The following is a 15,462-nucleotide window of genomic DNA, read 5'->3' on the forward strand; positions in this document are numbered from 1 at the left end:
GTGACATTTGACTATCTGTTATGAATGCTAAAGGGATAAACCCATTACCAGAAAGAAAGAAAAAAATTGCTAAAGAATTTAGAGACATTGAATTCGATGACGACAATTTGATGACAAAAACTTCACATATATACCCTATCTTGAAATTTGATTTCCCGCTTGAGAAATTGGAATTTTAATTCCTTGTATATTTTGTTTGACTATATCAAATACTAAAAATAATACTAATAAATTAGGTTTGATGTCAAAAAGAAAATAATATACTACTAAAAATAATGAATTTGGTTCACTTCTTTAATGAAGTGAATAAAAAAGAAGGACACCACCGGCCCCAATGGCCACTAGAACGGAACGTTACATTATACCATATATTTATGTCTTTTTGTCGCCTTTTAAATTCATCTATTTATTAATATACCTACCTCTATATCTCTCTCATTTATGTATCTTCTTTCTCACCCAATCTAGATAAAATGCCATTTAAACACCTAGCAAGAAATCCAAACATAAATGTTCGATTTGTTAAATCCAAACAAATAATTCATAGCACATTTCAAAGGTAGTTTTATAGCAAATGTTATTCCATAAGAATATGAACAACTACTATATTTGTTTATATATTAGGGTACAAGTAAAGTAATTATTATTTTTCTCATAAAGATTCTTAAGTATTACATTTGAAATGTGCTATGAAAAGAAAACACGTGGAAATCGTTGGTGTTAATAGTTTGCAGATATAATATATGCAAGGTAAAAAACATAAATCAAACAAATAAGGCCACATGAGTTATATATGGACTGAAGTTGATGATTGTAGTTGTAGATCAGTTTTATATGAGTTATAAATTATATTTTGTTATTTTATCGTCAACTTCTTTCACAATACTGAAAAAGTTGCAAGAAGATAACTCATATCATACATAAAATATTCATACATAATGTTTTACACTAATTCAATTATTATTATTTGGTACACTAATATAGTTCAATTATTGTTTGGAGCAGATTTGGGGTTGTGACCAAATTTCTTTACTCAGGTATTCTTCTATTTAATGTTTTAAGGGAAATATATGCTTATTTGATTAAATGCCTACCAAAAAAAAAAATCTCTATTAATTATATGTCTATCAAAAAAAATCTCTATTGATTAAATACACATGCACTCATTATCTTTATAAATTGGCTTCTTCTTCCCCCTCGTAACATAATATAGAGTCATAGACAGATACAATTATTAACACAAAAAAGAAATGGCAAAGACAAACTTGCTTCTAGCTGCAACTTTACTTCTGTGCTTCATCGTTATTACTTCCTTTGCTCCGGCCAGATCCGAATCTTTACTCACAGGTATTAACTCAATTAGATCGATTTTCACATCTATCTTTTTTTATTTATATATAAAAACATTGAACACACACGTAAGTCTTCAAAACAATATTTCAAAGACTAATGATGAACATTAAAACTAAAACATAACAAAGATATATATATATATGTGCATGCCGCTTCCCGTAGATTAGTTAGTACTTAGTATAGAATTACACTAATTCTATTATGATTTTTGTTGTATAAAAGGGATTGGAAGTGAAGGGGAAATGTGGCACAGAGGAGTGTATGCTAAAAGGTTCGTTGTTTGCTCATGTGGATTACACTAGTCCCGGTGACAGACCGCCAAAGAGTTGGGGAAGACCACCCCATGCGCCCCAAATCTAAAATAATTGAAATTTTCAATTTGCTTATGATGATCTTATACTGTGATATGTTACTTATTATAAACCGACTTCATTAATAAAAATCACAATTTTATTTTATTTTGGACCAAAAACTATTTACATATAACAAGTTAACAACAATAAACAACGTACATCATGATTTCTTGGATTATCTGTTAAGTTTGCGATTGAAACCCTTTAGTGGTACGTAGTCAAATGCTAGAAACTCATTTCTAATAAATAATGTTAGAATCAAATTAGAAGGTACCTATTATCTAAGTAATTAATGATGTGTCCAAAATAAAAGTAGTGTTGATTAAACTAAAAAACTCGAGATCTTAAGATGAGTCATCGATTCATGGATCATATCACTTGATAAAATGAATTATAATTGGGTTGTATAATTGCTTGTGAGTTATAAACTGAAGGTTGATGATTTATAGATAAGTTTTATACTATGAATTTAATTACAAGAAAGATAAGCCTATTAAAAATAGTACAAACTCGTGATATGGTTTGATGTACTCTCACAGATTAAAAAAACAGACAAAGGATGCTAAAATTGGAGAAATCACTGTCTATAAGATACACATATATATTACGGTTTCAATCTTAAATAAATTAAAATCCAAAACGTAAATGAAGAACTACCTAAAAAGCCTGTGTTGTTCAAGAATTGAGAAAGCTAAAAAGGAGTATCAGCTTTGTTTCGTAAAGAAATGCTTTTAACTTTTCTTAATTCACTAGGATATAAACGCGTAGGTCTATTTTTGCAACTTTTAATAAAATTTTGTAAATCATTGATGGGTTTGGTTAGAGTATGTGCTGCTTCTTGGGCCCTGAAAACCCAAAATACTTTTTGTTCCCATTTTTAATAAAATTGCAGAAAAAACTTGGAACAGATGAGGGAGAAAAAAGCTTGAACTGGTGACACTGAAGACAATTAGACCAAGAACAAATCGTCCTAGTGAATCATTAAGAGAATTAGTCTGAAAGTTTGATATATTATTATAGTCGAAAATCCTAAAAATTCTGAAACTCCTAGTTTAGACTCTTAAGACCAGCCTTGCGGTTCTGTTGTCACCCTCAAGTAGTTTCTGTTCTGGTTTGTTCAAGAGCGATATTCTAATGAAGATATATAAGACTTTGAAATTGTTTTCACAAGGCGATAAATTACCACTTAACTTCCTTGACCCTTGTTATTAACTGCTTCCAAACATTGCTCTACGAGACTCTTGATTTACATGTTTATTACATCATATTGGTAAGCATAACATAGACCAATTTGGTTATCGCCAACACCTAAGCTTAGTAGTAGTAAAAACCTTATGCATGAGCTGATTTTGTATCTTTCTTCAGTTTGGAGTTGATGGACTTTTCTTGATAAAGCTTTGGATTACGAGTTGAAATCCAGAGAAAAGCTCCAATAGCAAAGTCACGCTTATGAGCCAAGTCACCATAAGTAGACAAACCGTAATCTGCTAAAACCCTGTCGAGCTTCCACTCTGGCATGTCTTGGTAATCTTCTTTGGAGTATCTTGGGTAATGAAGAGGCATGCGAAACACACTCCCTTCACCGTTCTTGCCATTTTCAACATCCATATATACTGTACAATATTATTATTTGAAGAATACTCTTTCCTGTTCTGTTCTTGCTTCTGGTGTGTAAATATGCATGTGTTTATATATGTTCTTGAGGCTTATTTATATAAAGGTGTTGCAAGCGGTGGTTTAACTACACACTTAACGTGTGAGTTTTTGTCACACGGATCCGTTTGTTTACCTTCTTCATTGCCTTTGTTAAACGCATGAACATGTGTAAATGGAAACATTGTTGTGATCATAACTTTGGATAACACTAATCATTCACACGTACGGATGGAGTTTAAAATGTAAACAAAACTTCGATTCACATACGTTCTAAATTTATTAAGAATACAGATTACTGTAAACTTATATGCCTAAATCTATGGTTTTAACTTTTAAGTATATCATGATTCATGAGGTGTTGTACTGTTGTTTTTCTTCATTAGCATGAATTGAAATTTAGGTAGTTCTTCATACAAAAAGTTAAAGCAAAATTATTTTTAAAAATTTTTGTGAATGTGTCATCATACTAAATACTATGAATTTTTGTGTTTCCGTTTATGGGTATGATTTTTCTTAGTTAATATTACGAAAATATACAAAATCTTGAAATAAAAATGTAAAACCTAATTGGTTTAAAGTAAAATTTTGTTAGGTTTGTATTAAAGTGTGTACACTGTGTTGTAGGGTTAATTTACAGTTCTCATCTACAAATAACATTCTAAAGAATAAAATCACCCATAAACCCAAACACATTGTTCTTGGCTAATTGCATATGTTGTTCTTCACAAAAAGAAAAAAACTTAAGAAAAAAATAAGACAAAGCAGTGATGGCTAGGATCAGGTTCTTGAGAGGTCCCACATGGTGACTCAAAGCCTGCGACGTGTCATCACAATCATTAAACGAACCCCACTGGCTAATTTAGCCGACATATGAAGGACCAAAACCACACTTCTACTTCCAGAAACTTCGTCACAAACTCTTGGCTTAGATTTCGTCATAAACTTAGTGGTTCACATTTTGCCACCTGTCTGTTTAGTCCCCACGTGATTTATCCTACGTGGCTACTCTCGTTCCTAAATAATGATACTTTTTTGTTGGAACCAACCCCAAACTTATTGATACTTTCGTAACTCGCCCCTATTCTTTGATCCAAGTATAAACTCCTTTGTCATTCCTTATCAATCATTCGTCAATAGAATTAAGGTCGTGTCTTAACACACTTTCTAAAGGGAAAGCCTATTTCTGGAAATATATTTTTAGATAACGTTTTAACAAAAATGGATTTGATCAAGTGAAAACTTTGGTCCACATACTCCACTGAGATATTTACTTGGCTTACAACATATGTCACAAGATATATATTCCAAAGAGATATTTTACTTGGCTCACATAATTCCCAAGATATTTCATATGTTTTGGTTTTGTTTTCGATGAAGATAAGATATTTCAAATGCTTCTCCACCTAAACCCAACAACTTTTGAGAATTCCAAATTCTGATCAAGATAGAAATTTTTTATATTGTTTTTCGAATTAATTGTTTTTCATATCACTACAAAACAAAAATATTATATTAATTAAAGTATAAAAAATGGTACTAATTTAAATTACTCAAAATAAATGATACACATATACATGGTGTTATATCAATTACAATAATTGACACTATTATTGAATTGTTTGACATTGATTTAATAAAATCGGTACAAATTCACATTAATTTGCATCTTTTTCAAAATATTATTACAACAACATTTAAATCACTATGTTCTTAATCGTCTTTTCGTAATAATAATTAAATTTTGAGGTTTTTCGTTTTTTTAGATAAGAAAAAAATAATGTAAAAAAAATTGACGAGATCATATTTTGGTTGATCACAAGTGAGGAAAATGAAGTTATTATGTAAAGAAGGATTCTATAATCGATTGACCAACATTCCTCCAAAGAAATATATTTTATTTTATAAAAAAATCTAATAAATAATTGGAAATAAAATCATCATTCACCAAACTTTATACTGTTTTACAAATCTACGTTTTAGTCAATTTCTTCCCCATACTTGACCTCATGAAGCAATGAACACAAATCTATGTTTCGATTTTACCATGGAAGAGGGTCTTAGTGATATGAATTTAAATGTCGGGATAAAATATAAGATTATAAAACTATAAAGGTTTATTTTGAAATACAGCACACACAAGAAAAAAGGCCCATCAACCTCGCAGTCCTAATTAGATAAATACACGTCAACTTCTCTGGGAACAAAAAAACTGATATTTTCTGATTCGTCGTTTCCTTTCTACTTTCTTCTTCGTCAGGTTTTCAAAACTGAGAAAAATGAATGGCGAGGGAAAATTGGAGACTGGTGGAACTAGCGCCGCCGCCACACCAAAAGAGGAGAAGGAAGAAGAAGAAGTAGTTTCCCAGAGAGTAGTGTACATGTGGGGTTACTTACCCGGAGCTTCACCGCAACGGTCTCCTCTGATGTCACCAGTCGAAGTAAAGATTCCTCCGGCAGTCGAAAGTTCATGGAAAGATGTCTCTGGTGGTGGATGCGGTTTCGCAATGGCTACTGCAGGTGATAGAATGTTTTCAATTGAAAAGTTCTTCACATTTCGAATCAATTTCATAAAATGTTATCTGATTTGAAATCATGAGTAATTTTTTGAAGTTGAATGATATGGTTTTTGTTAAAACAGAGTCAGGGAAGCTAATTACATGGGGTTCTACAGATGATCTAGGTCAAAGCTACGTCACATCTGGGAAACACGGGGTTAGATTTTCTTAACTTAAGTGTGAAATTTTGATTTTCTTTTCTTTGTGAAATTTGAGTTTTAGTTAGTTTCGATTTTATTGGTTTATAGGAGACTCCAGAGCCATTTCCTCTTCCTCCAGAGGTTTGTGTACAGAAAGCTGAAGCTGGATGGGCTCATTGTGTGGCAGTAACAGGTAACATTTTCATGAGCTTACAGAGACATTTGTGTCCAAGTTCATAGCTTTAATTGTCTTATTGAATACAGAGAATCAACAAGTTTATACATGGGGATGGAGGGAATGTATACCCACTGGGAGAGTCTTCGGACAAGTAGATGGAGATTCTTGTGAAAGAAACATATCGTTCTCGACAGAGCAAGGTCAAATTTTCTTTGATTCTTTCTTGTAAATCTATCTTCTTTTTTAACATTGAGGATGAATGTGAAGGATGGTGACTCTTTTTGCAGTGAGTTCTAGTTCTCAAGGGAAAAAATCTAGTGGTGGAACGTCTTCTCAAGTTGAAGGTAGAGGTGGAGGGGAGCCAACAAAGAAAAGGAGGATTTCACCGTCAAAGCAAGCTGCTGAAAATTCATCACAGTCTGACAACATTGACCTCTCGGCATTGCCTTGCCTTGTATCGTTGGCCCCAGGAGTTAGGATTGTTAGTGTTGCTGCTGGTGGTCGTCATACTCTAGCATTATCAGGTGAGATTTTTAGCTTTTCACACACCATGTCACTAATGAGGTACATTGGTTATCAATTATGAAAAAAATATCAGTGGCGGTATCCATTAAGCTAAAGAGCTTTTGGTGTGCTATAATAATCACTTGATGCATCCTAATTTTTTTTCTGAAGTCCAGATATTGGACAGGTGTGGGGTTGGGGTTATGGAGGAGAAGGACAGCTTGGATTGGGCTCTCGTGTACGTCTAGTCTCCTCTCCTCATCCTATTCCATGCATTGAGCCTTCTTCTTATGGAAAAGCCACCAGTTCTGGTGTAAACATGAGTTCAGTAGTGCAATGCGGCCGAGTTCTTGGAAGTTATGTAAAAAAAATTGCATGTGGAGGGCGACACAGTGCTGTGATTACAGGTATTGTTCTCACCATATTGCTTTTGTGGTTAGTCATTTATTTTATGATTGTTTAAATCCAAATCACTGAAACCAACGCATTTCAACCTTAGATAAATCTTTATACTCTGTCATCAGGATTTAGGATTTTGAAATATGATCTCATTTCCGCACTATGCCTTGGTTAAGGTTCACTTGTTAGCCTTCTCGGGGTCCTTTATATAACTATGAACAGACCCCAATAATTCTCGACCCTTTAACCTGGAAAAGATTGACAATTTGACATATCTTATCTGAGGATTTATCACAAGAACAATACTTGCTTTGCATATAATACGAATGAGTTTTTTTGTGGACAGATACTGGAGCGCTCCTTACATTTGGTTGGGGGCTTTATGGACAGGTGAGCACGATCGATCCCTGGCTTTATTTATTACAGTATATGCTTGAAACTTGAATGAGTTAAGATTCTTGCTTCCAGCTGAACACACATGTTGAGGAAAGCTAATCATCATAGTGTTGAACTAATTCTCAAAATGTTTTTTTATATATACCAAAACATAGATTCAACACAGGATTCAGGTTTGATAAAACATAGAATTAGGGAAAAATGCTAGTCTGCATTTAAAATAAGACTGGAAAAGATAATTGAAACTTTCATTTGTTATACATCCGCAGCTAATATTTTCACTTTCTGTTGGGTATGTGGAAGTAATTGATTTTTTTTATTTTTGTTGCTCTGTGAAGTGTGGCCAAGGAAGTACAGATGATGAACTAAGTCCTACATGTGTGTCGTCTTTGTTGGGAATCCGAATAGAAGAAGTGGCTGCAGGTCTATGGCACACGACCTGCGCTTCATCGGATGGTGATGTTTATGCGTTTGGTGGAAACCAATTTGGCCAGTTAGGTACTGGTTGTGATCAAGCTGAGGTAAAAAATCTTGAACTATATTGTTTCCCTGGCTATTCTAGTAAATGCTAATCTGATTATTTCTAGAGGCCCTGCCACTAAACTTGAAGTCATTTGATCTTTCAGACTCTTCCAAAACTATTGGAGGCTCCAAATTTGGAAAACGTAAACGTCAAAACCATCTCCTGCGGGGCTCGCCACACAGCTGTAATCACAGGTAACCCATTTAACCAAAGACTAGATTCAGTTTCATGTTAGCTAGGAAAGTGATTCATCTTAAAACTTAAAAAAACTGCTCTGTGTTTTTGTTTGTTGTAGATGAAGGGAGAGTATTCTGCTGGGGATGGAACAAATACGGACAGGTAAAAAGAGAAAGACCATATGGAGTTTCTGAATTGTTATTGTCGTTCCATTGAATGACGTAGTTTGTGTCTTGTCTGAAACAGTTGGGTATAGGAGATGTGATTGACAGGAATGCACCTGCAGAGGTTAGAATCAAAGATTGCTTCCCCAAAAACATTGCATGCGGTTGGTGGCATACTCTGCTTCTAGGCCAACCAACTCTATGAACACATCCGAATTTTTGTTAGGGTTTAATTAGAGCAAATGCCAGATTTTTCATTCTTTTTTTTTGTTCTTTTGTCAAGCTTTGACCTTTTTCTACATACACGTAGACCTTTAGTATCGCATTGTACATACACAAGTCAGTTTTCATTTGTTAATTGTATGAGAAAATGAATGTTTAGCTTTTATTCATCCAACTTAGTATTATGCATGAAGTATGAACATACTATCCTATCTCCATAAAAGAAATATGTAAATATACGATAACGAGTTAACTTATTAAAAAAACATTAACCAAACATACTATCCTAACTTAAAAATAAGAATAAAAGATGAGACTTGTATTTGTATATAAGCATAAGTAGTATAAAGTTAACCCAACATTTCCGGCTACAAATAAAAGTATAAAACATAACCATTCACCAAATGAAATTCCTTGGAGAAAAACAAGGCTCCATGGGCCATGTATACTCTTCTTCTTCTTCTTAGTCGTCCTCTAGATGCTCATACGTTCTTCATCAACTTCTTCTTCTTCACTTTATTATCCTCTTATATGTGTGTCATAGCTGTTTCAGTAAAAGACAGCAACTCAAGCCGATTGAATATATCTAAAAACTAGTAATATGTAGTATAAAAAAAAGATTAGAAGAAGAAGAAGAAGATTAACGACGATAGGATTGGTTAAGAATGATTCCAGTGGAAGAGAGTGCTCGCAGTACGTGCTCTTGGGTTTTTTGTAGCTCGCCACATGCAGAGATGGTGACAGGACCAGTGTAACCTAAATTCCGCAACTTCCGTTCTATACACTCACGGATCTGACCAGCAATCCAGCATCATACCCACTAGGATCCGGAAAGCTGTCCATGTCCCACCATACCGACGTTTTAGCCTCCGCCTCCTCCTTGCTTAGCGCCTTCTTCGGCAGCATTATCAAAATTGGACATATAATCTCAATAATCTTCGATACGTAGCAGTTAAGGCATTTAGGGTTTCTTTCAACTTTTAACTATATACACGAAACTTATAGGCATAGCCGCATAGGCCTATTTATTTCTATTATATATGTTCTTTTTTTTTGCCTTAATACAGTTGACAATGTTTAATTTTTTGTAACATTAATTACAATAATTAGATAATCTTGTAAAGATGAATAGAAGATAATTCATATTTTCACTAATAGTAGAAAATATTTTACTTTTATATTTTGGTTTAATGAAATTATCAAGTTTTGTAACATCTGTTTTACCAAAATTTCTAAAAAAATAAGAGTTACACAGCTAGTCAGTAGATCCTTTAATCCTCCCAAAATCGCCTCTTCATCTCAGGGCTTAGTTTATCGACGATCCTGTGAGATCTCGTATAGGTAAATATGACTTTCTCTTCTCTTCACGGTAACGACTAACGAGCACGAATCTAATCCGTTTCCTTGACTTGTGGTGCATATGATTTTATTTCTGGAGTGGTTTTGTGCGATTTGTCTGTATTGATTTGTTTTGGCCTACGTAATTTGGGTCTTCGTTTCTAGGGTTGTGGATTAGGGTTATGCGTTTAAAACCTTTTCAGTGATGATTGTTATTTTCCTAAATGTTTATTTTCTTTAGTTGTGAGCTTTGTCTTAATCTGGACTTGCCTACAAGAATTTACATTACTGCCGTGACATGTTCTCACAATAGATGCATGTTGTTGTGATTTTCTCTGCTTTTTCTCTTGACTATGTTCTCTACAGGAAAAGGGAAGTTAGTAGTGCATCAAGATGAAAGCTCTTATTCTTGTTGGAGGTTTTGGCACTCGCTTGAGACCATTGACTCTCAGTCTCCCAAAGCCGCTTGTCGATTTCGCTAATAAACCTATGATTCTACATCAGGTACTATGTTCTTTAATTAATTGATTTTGTAATTGTGGTTCTTCTTGCTATAGTGTCATGGTCTTATTTTTGTATTTTGTTGTTTATGAGCTATATGCTCTTTTAAGTGATGGGAAATGTTGTTGCAGATAGAGGCACTAAAGGCAATTGGAGTGGATGAAGTCGTCTTGGCCATTAACTACGAGCCAGAGGTAAAAAGACTTCAAGTCTTTAAAACTTTCCTTTGGAAAGCTATATTTGATTTTTTTAATAGAAGATCTTAAAATATTGTTCAATGTTGAATAATCATTCAGCAACTGCTAGTGATGTCCAAATTCTCAAACGACGTTGAGGCAACTCTCGGGATCAAGATCACCTGCTCACAAGAGACTGAGCCTTTAGGTACAGCTGGTCCTTTGGCTTTAGCCAGGGACAAACTGGTTGATGGCTCTGGCCAACCATTCTTTGTCCTTAACAGCGATGTTATTAGCGACTACCCGCTTGAAGAGATGATTGCTTTTCACAATGCTCATGGAGGAGAGGCCTCTATAATGGTGACAAAGGTAAATTATTTTTGATGAAACCTTTAAGCATTTGTGTTCATGTTTTTTTTACTCATTATGATATAATTGGTTTAAAAGGTAGATGAGCCTTCGAAATATGGAGTTGTTGTTATGGAAGAAGCCACAGGGAGAGTGGAAAGATTCGTCGAAAAACCGAAACTATTTGTTGGTAACAAGATCAATGCTGGGATTTATCTTCTAAATCCTTCAGTTCTTGATCGGATTGAGCTAAGACCAACATCAATAGAGAAAGAGATCTTCCCTCAAATCGCAGAAGCGGAAAAGCTCTATGCAATGCTACTTCCCGGATTCTGGATGGACATTGGTCAACCACGAGACTACATTACTGGTCTAAGACTTTACTTAGACTCTCTGAGGAAGAAATCTCCTTCAAAGTTAGCCACTGGTCCACACATTTTGGGAAATGTTCTTGTGGATGAAACCGCAGAGATTGGTGAAGGATGTTTGATTGGCCCTAACGTTGCTATAGGCCCTGGCTGTGTTGTTGAGTCCGGGGTTAGACTATCGCACTGCACGGTAATGCGTGGGGTACACGTGAAGAGATATGCGTGTATCTCGAGTAGTATCATTGGGTGGCACTCGACGGTCGGACAATGGGCTCGGGTCGAGAACATGTCCATACTTGGGAAAAATGTTTACGTGTGCGATGAGATATATTGTAATGGAGGGGTTGTGTTGCATAACAAAGAGATCAAATCAGACATCTTGAAACCAGATATAGTGATGTGATGACAATTTGGTTGATTTGTCCGTATTTTTCATTTTTTTGTGCGAATACGATTTCTAATTTAAAGTCATGAAAAAGTAAAATTTTCAATGTTTTATAAGAGTCTAGCTCCTAGTAAGCCTTTCGACAAGTTTCCTAAGAATATCAAAGACGCTCTTGAGATTGAAGGTTATATTAGTGATGTGTCAATCTTGACATATGATGCTGGGAATATATGTTGTTTGAAGTTAGATCTAATTAATTTATGTGTGTCTCTTGAGTTAAAAGATGTTTGATCTAAGTGAAATCATGAGAAGAGGTCGTGATCTTGTTCCTCCTTTTTGTACGTGCCATGGCCTTGGTCGTGATTCTGAATTTTTCTTAGGTACATTGCTGACAATTGAAGGTCAGGATGTAGCAAATCAATGTATCATGCGATTTGGATTACTTAAGAAGTAAAAGAGATATCAGTCTCAGCGAGCAGATAAAACTTTTGTTCAAAATGATCCACAGAGCAGACGTACGATTTAATCTTTCAATTAATCATACAAATACTAGGAAATGAGAAATCATTAGCAGAGATTATAAAACCTAGGGCATTGATGGGAAAGGGATTAAAACAGCAAAACACTAAACAGAGTTTAAGAGAACAAAAACCAAAGTCTTTTGGACAGAAGAGATTATAAAAGTGAAAACCACACGCCCTAGCATAGCCTTCCCCGCGGTAAGCTCCCAAGCAGTGGGAGGAGCCCTGGGCACCCTTCTCCACAATATGGACAAGGAGTATCGTCGCCCTCGTCATCTTCTTCGGATCTGAAAGTCTCTTGTTTGACACGAGATATTAGGCTACGTAATTGGATCCAATAGGCTTTCCCAAAACCATACAGTGTTTACATACGGAATTTGCGGCGCTTCTGGTGACCAGTCATTAGCCACAACTAAGATAACATTGTAACTCATAAACATCCAACAAACTAAGATGTTCTTCGAACTTGGTCTCTCCTGGGATGCTTTTGGCGATTACCATCAGATTTGTAGATGTATAATGGGGAGCAGGATTTTCCACTGACCAAAATGCAATTTCCACTAACATCTTGTTTAGTCTCTCACTCTTACCCCCTAAAAAAATGTATATATCAGTTATCAACTAACATGTAAAATTGCACTGCACATACATATATATATATATATATATATATAATATGTAATAAAAAAGAACTAGGGTTTAAGTAAAGGACAATCACTTTTGGGTTCGAAGTCGATTACATCATCCAGACTGTCAGGTTTCTTCTCACCATAAGCAGTGATTGACACCTCACCATGATAACCTACAAATCACAGAGATCGAGATCTCTGGGCATGGTGGTTTCGACGGAGATCGAGAAAACAGAAAATTAGATTTAGAAGTAAGAGGCCTATCAATGTTTTACATTTAAGCACAGTAAACATTTAAAGCCCAGCCTAGCCCATTAAGAGGTAAATCTAATTTGCTACGAATTCGGTTGTTAATTATTAAACCATCGGTTTAGTTCATCAAACGCAAACCAAAGCCAATAACCGAATAATTTCTCGAGAAAAAATAATGACTTTCCGGTGAAGATTTTTTTTTACGACGGCTTCTCCTGACAACGGAAGGTGTTGAGAAAGTGGCGGAATTTGATTTTGTTTCCTCTCCTCTCCTATCTAAACAAGGTCTGTTTTCGTGAGATCCAGATATTCAATTTGGATTCAAAATCGTGAATTGGGTTTTGGATTGATTTCTGTTACTGGTCTGTGTGCTTTGATCTGAATGTTGTTTCATTCTCTAGTTGTCAGATTTACTGATGATGGGAATAAGCAAAACGGAGATCAATTTGCGGAGATTGCTTTCCGCTGCACCTAACCAGCAAAATCAGTCGAAGCTTATGCATGTACGTTTCTTTTGATCTTCATTATATGTAAACTATTAGTCTCGTGTTTATGTTGATGTATGAAACAAAAAATCTGCAGTATGTTGCTACATTGAGGGAACAATTAGAACAACTCTCCGAAGAAAAAACCCCTGAAGGCCTTCCCAGGTTTACTTACTCTCTTGTTGATTCACCATTGCCATTAAAAAGATTCCTGCTTTTTGGTGTCTCTTTCTAGGATCAAGGGTTAGAGATTTGAACTGGATTGCTTCGTATTATAGTTGTTGTTCTAAAAGTACATGTTTTTTGGTGAAATACCCTTGCAACCATTATGAGAATGTGCTTATTTTCTCCTTTGATCTCTTTGTCCAGAGTTACAAAGGCTAAGGTTAATGAGTACTATGAGAAGATTGAAGCTGTTGCTTCCAAGATAGCTTCTCAAGAGGTAAGTCACCTGAACTAGAAAGGGACACTTCTTTTCACTTGTCTAGCTAGGACATTAGGCTCTTGTTGATATGATACTTTGTTAGTTACTTCCCCAATTTTTACTAGATGTATTGGTCTCAGGAATTAGTTTCAGGAACGCACATTTTGGTTGGTTCCTGCGTAGAACCATTGTTTAGCTGCAAGAATTTTCAAGTTTTACTTCTGTAACTTATACCAAATTTTTGATTTTTGCTAAATTTACAGCCTGAGACAGAGGTATCTGATGAACCCTTTGCAAAAGATTCGACTAGTGGAAGCTCACCAAAAATAGAAGATGAGCCTCGAAGCCCCACTTCGCCACAGCTGAGAAGAAGAATCGTGTACGTGGAATACTAGATTCACATCCTTCTCAAGTTGTAGTAAATTCTTTCTTTTAGTACTTATCAACTTCCTTGATTGAGTTAGCCCTGCAAGTTCCAAGGAGCAAAGCTTTGATGCTGCTGATGCTGATTCATCAAAACCAATAAAACTAGACACCGCAGCTCAAGCGCACATTGACAAGCACAGGTAGATGCATTGATCACCAAGAAGAACTAGGAACTCATTTCTATCTATGCACTTTCGTTAGTAGAGAGAAAAATTTATCGCAAAGAGTAGAGCTTTATTGATTTTAATATAAGTTCAATTTTGCCACTTCATGCCAAGTTGGTGATTCATTTGATGACAGAAAGCTTCAAGAGGATCTAACCGATGAAATGGTGGTACTTGCAAGACAACTCAAGGAGAGAAGTCAAGCGATTAGTCAATCTGTGCAAAATACAGAAAAGGTGAGATGCTAACCATTTCCTCACAAAACCAATTATTCTTACTTTTTTAATCAACAACTATGTAACAAGAGAAGAATCTATATTGGTTCATATATCCTTTTAACCGGCTTCATTGCTCCTAACATTTTTCTTTCTTTCTTTTCTTGTGGATTCATTAACAAAAGATACTTGACTCTACCGAGGAGGCCATTGAGCAAAGCCTAGCGAGCACAGGACACGCGACAACAAGAGCGACAAAGATATATTCACAAAGCTCAAAGACAAGTTGCTTCCAGTGGCTCTTGATCTTCGCCATGATCTGTGTGTTCATAATGGTTGTTCTGTTGATCCGGGTCACATAGAAATTGTTCAGATTGTAATACCAAATTAGTGAAATCCAAAAAACATTTCAGTCTCTTTATCATACAGTTTGTGAAAGTTCTTTTGACTTTTGTAAATTCTGAGTTTTTGATATGTGAAACTATACTTCTAAAAGATATGCCAGAAATCAGTACAATTTGTTTGTGAAGAGGAATTGAGAAATGAAGAATTGTAATTTAACCGGTTTGGTTTGAAGACCGGTATGATTTGGTTAGTATAGTTTGTCTTC

General features: G+C 35.1%; 5 protein-coding genes, 2 long non-coding RNA genes and 1 other non-coding gene across 9 annotated transcripts; 4 read left to right on the forward strand and 4 right to left on the reverse strand.

Moving 5' to 3' along the window:
* Positions 1–1,614: 1,614 nt before the first annotated feature.
* Positions 1,615–1,713, forward strand: AT3G55566 (uncharacterized protein; the record flags this gene model as incomplete). The annotated part of the gene is made up of 1 exon (NM_001125372.1): positions 1,615–1,713. One exon carries the CDS (start codon positions 1,615–1,617, stop codon positions 1,711–1,713), a length of 99 nt encoding a protein of 32 aa, NP_001118844.1.
* Positions 1,714–3,038: 1,325 nt separating this feature from the next.
* On the reverse strand, positions 3,039–3,544 carry AT3G55570 (cytoplasmic tRNA 2-thiolation protein; the record flags this gene model as incomplete). Its single annotated transcript, NM_115414.1, has 2 exons — positions 3,039–3,319; positions 3,496–3,544. 2 exons carry the CDS (start codon positions 3,542–3,544, stop codon positions 3,039–3,041), a joined length of 330 nt encoding a protein of 109 aa, NP_191116.1.
* Positions 3,545–5,565: 2,021 nt separating this feature from the next.
* AT3G55580 (Regulator of chromosome condensation (RCC1) family protein) lies at positions 5,566–8,805 on the forward strand. The gene is made up of 11 exons (NM_115415.3): positions 5,566–5,879; positions 6,001–6,074; positions 6,166–6,250; positions 6,322–6,435; positions 6,523–6,759; positions 6,916–7,146; positions 7,485–7,528; positions 7,873–8,055; positions 8,161–8,251; positions 8,353–8,396; positions 8,481–8,805. The coding sequence occupies exons 1-11, from the start codon at positions 5,639–5,641 to the stop codon at positions 8,601–8,603; spliced, it is 1,467 nt and encodes a 488-aa protein (NP_191117.1). The 5' UTR covers positions 5,566–5,638; the 3' UTR covers positions 8,604–8,805.
* Positions 8,806–9,132: 327 nt separating this feature from the next.
* AT3G08535 lies at positions 9,133–9,592 on the reverse strand. Its single transcript, NR_141461.1, has one exon. It is a non-coding gene; the product is annotated as an other RNA (long non-coding RNA).
* A 329-nt stretch (positions 9,593–9,921) lies between these two features.
* Positions 9,922–11,754, forward strand: AT3G55590 (Glucose-1-phosphate adenylyltransferase family protein; the record flags this gene model as incomplete). Its single annotated transcript, NM_115416.2, has 5 exons — positions 9,922–9,961; positions 10,325–10,462; positions 10,591–10,653; positions 10,756–11,004; positions 11,083–11,754. Exons 2-5 carry the CDS (start codon positions 10,352–10,354, stop codon positions 11,752–11,754), a joined length of 1,095 nt encoding a protein of 364 aa, NP_191118.1. The 5' UTR covers positions 9,922–9,961; positions 10,325–10,351.
* A 383-nt stretch (positions 11,755–12,137) lies between these two features.
* Positions 12,138–12,444, reverse strand: AT3G08545. The gene is made up of 2 exons (NR_141462.1): positions 12,323–12,444; positions 12,138–12,261 (listed from the first exon to the last, which is right to left on the reverse strand). It is a non-coding gene; the product is annotated as an other RNA (long non-coding RNA).
* Positions 12,445–12,773: 329 nt separating this feature from the next.
* AT3G08555 lies at positions 12,774–13,105 on the reverse strand. The gene is made up of 2 exons (NR_143932.1): positions 12,976–13,105; positions 12,774–12,850 (listed from the first exon to the last, which is right to left on the reverse strand). It is a non-coding gene; the product is annotated as an uncharacterized misc_RNA (transcript).
* Positions 13,106–13,282: 177 nt separating this feature from the next.
* Positions 13,283–15,428, forward strand: AT3G55600 (Membrane fusion protein Use1). 2 transcript variants are annotated; one of them, NM_115417.5, is made up of 8 exons: positions 13,283–13,423; positions 13,540–13,641; positions 13,721–13,788; positions 13,993–14,065; positions 14,311–14,426; positions 14,512–14,613; positions 14,774–14,873; positions 15,038–15,428. In NM_115417.5, the coding sequence occupies exons 2-8, from the start codon at positions 13,555–13,557 to the stop codon at positions 15,212–15,214; spliced, it is 723 nt and encodes a 240-aa protein (NP_567024.1). In that variant the 5' UTR covers positions 13,283–13,423; positions 13,540–13,554; the 3' UTR covers positions 15,215–15,428. The 2 variants fall into 2 exon arrangements, with proteins under 2 accessions (NP_567024.1, NP_001325966.1); NM_001339735.1 differs by having other exon boundaries at positions 13,283–13,641.
* Positions 15,429–15,462: the final 34 nt, after the last annotated feature.

This window comes from Arabidopsis thaliana, chromosome 3, assembly GCF_000001735.4.
Source record: "Arabidopsis thaliana chromosome 3, partial sequence".
Classification (NCBI taxonomy): domain Eukaryota; kingdom Viridiplantae; phylum Streptophyta; class Magnoliopsida; order Brassicales; family Brassicaceae; genus Arabidopsis; species Arabidopsis thaliana.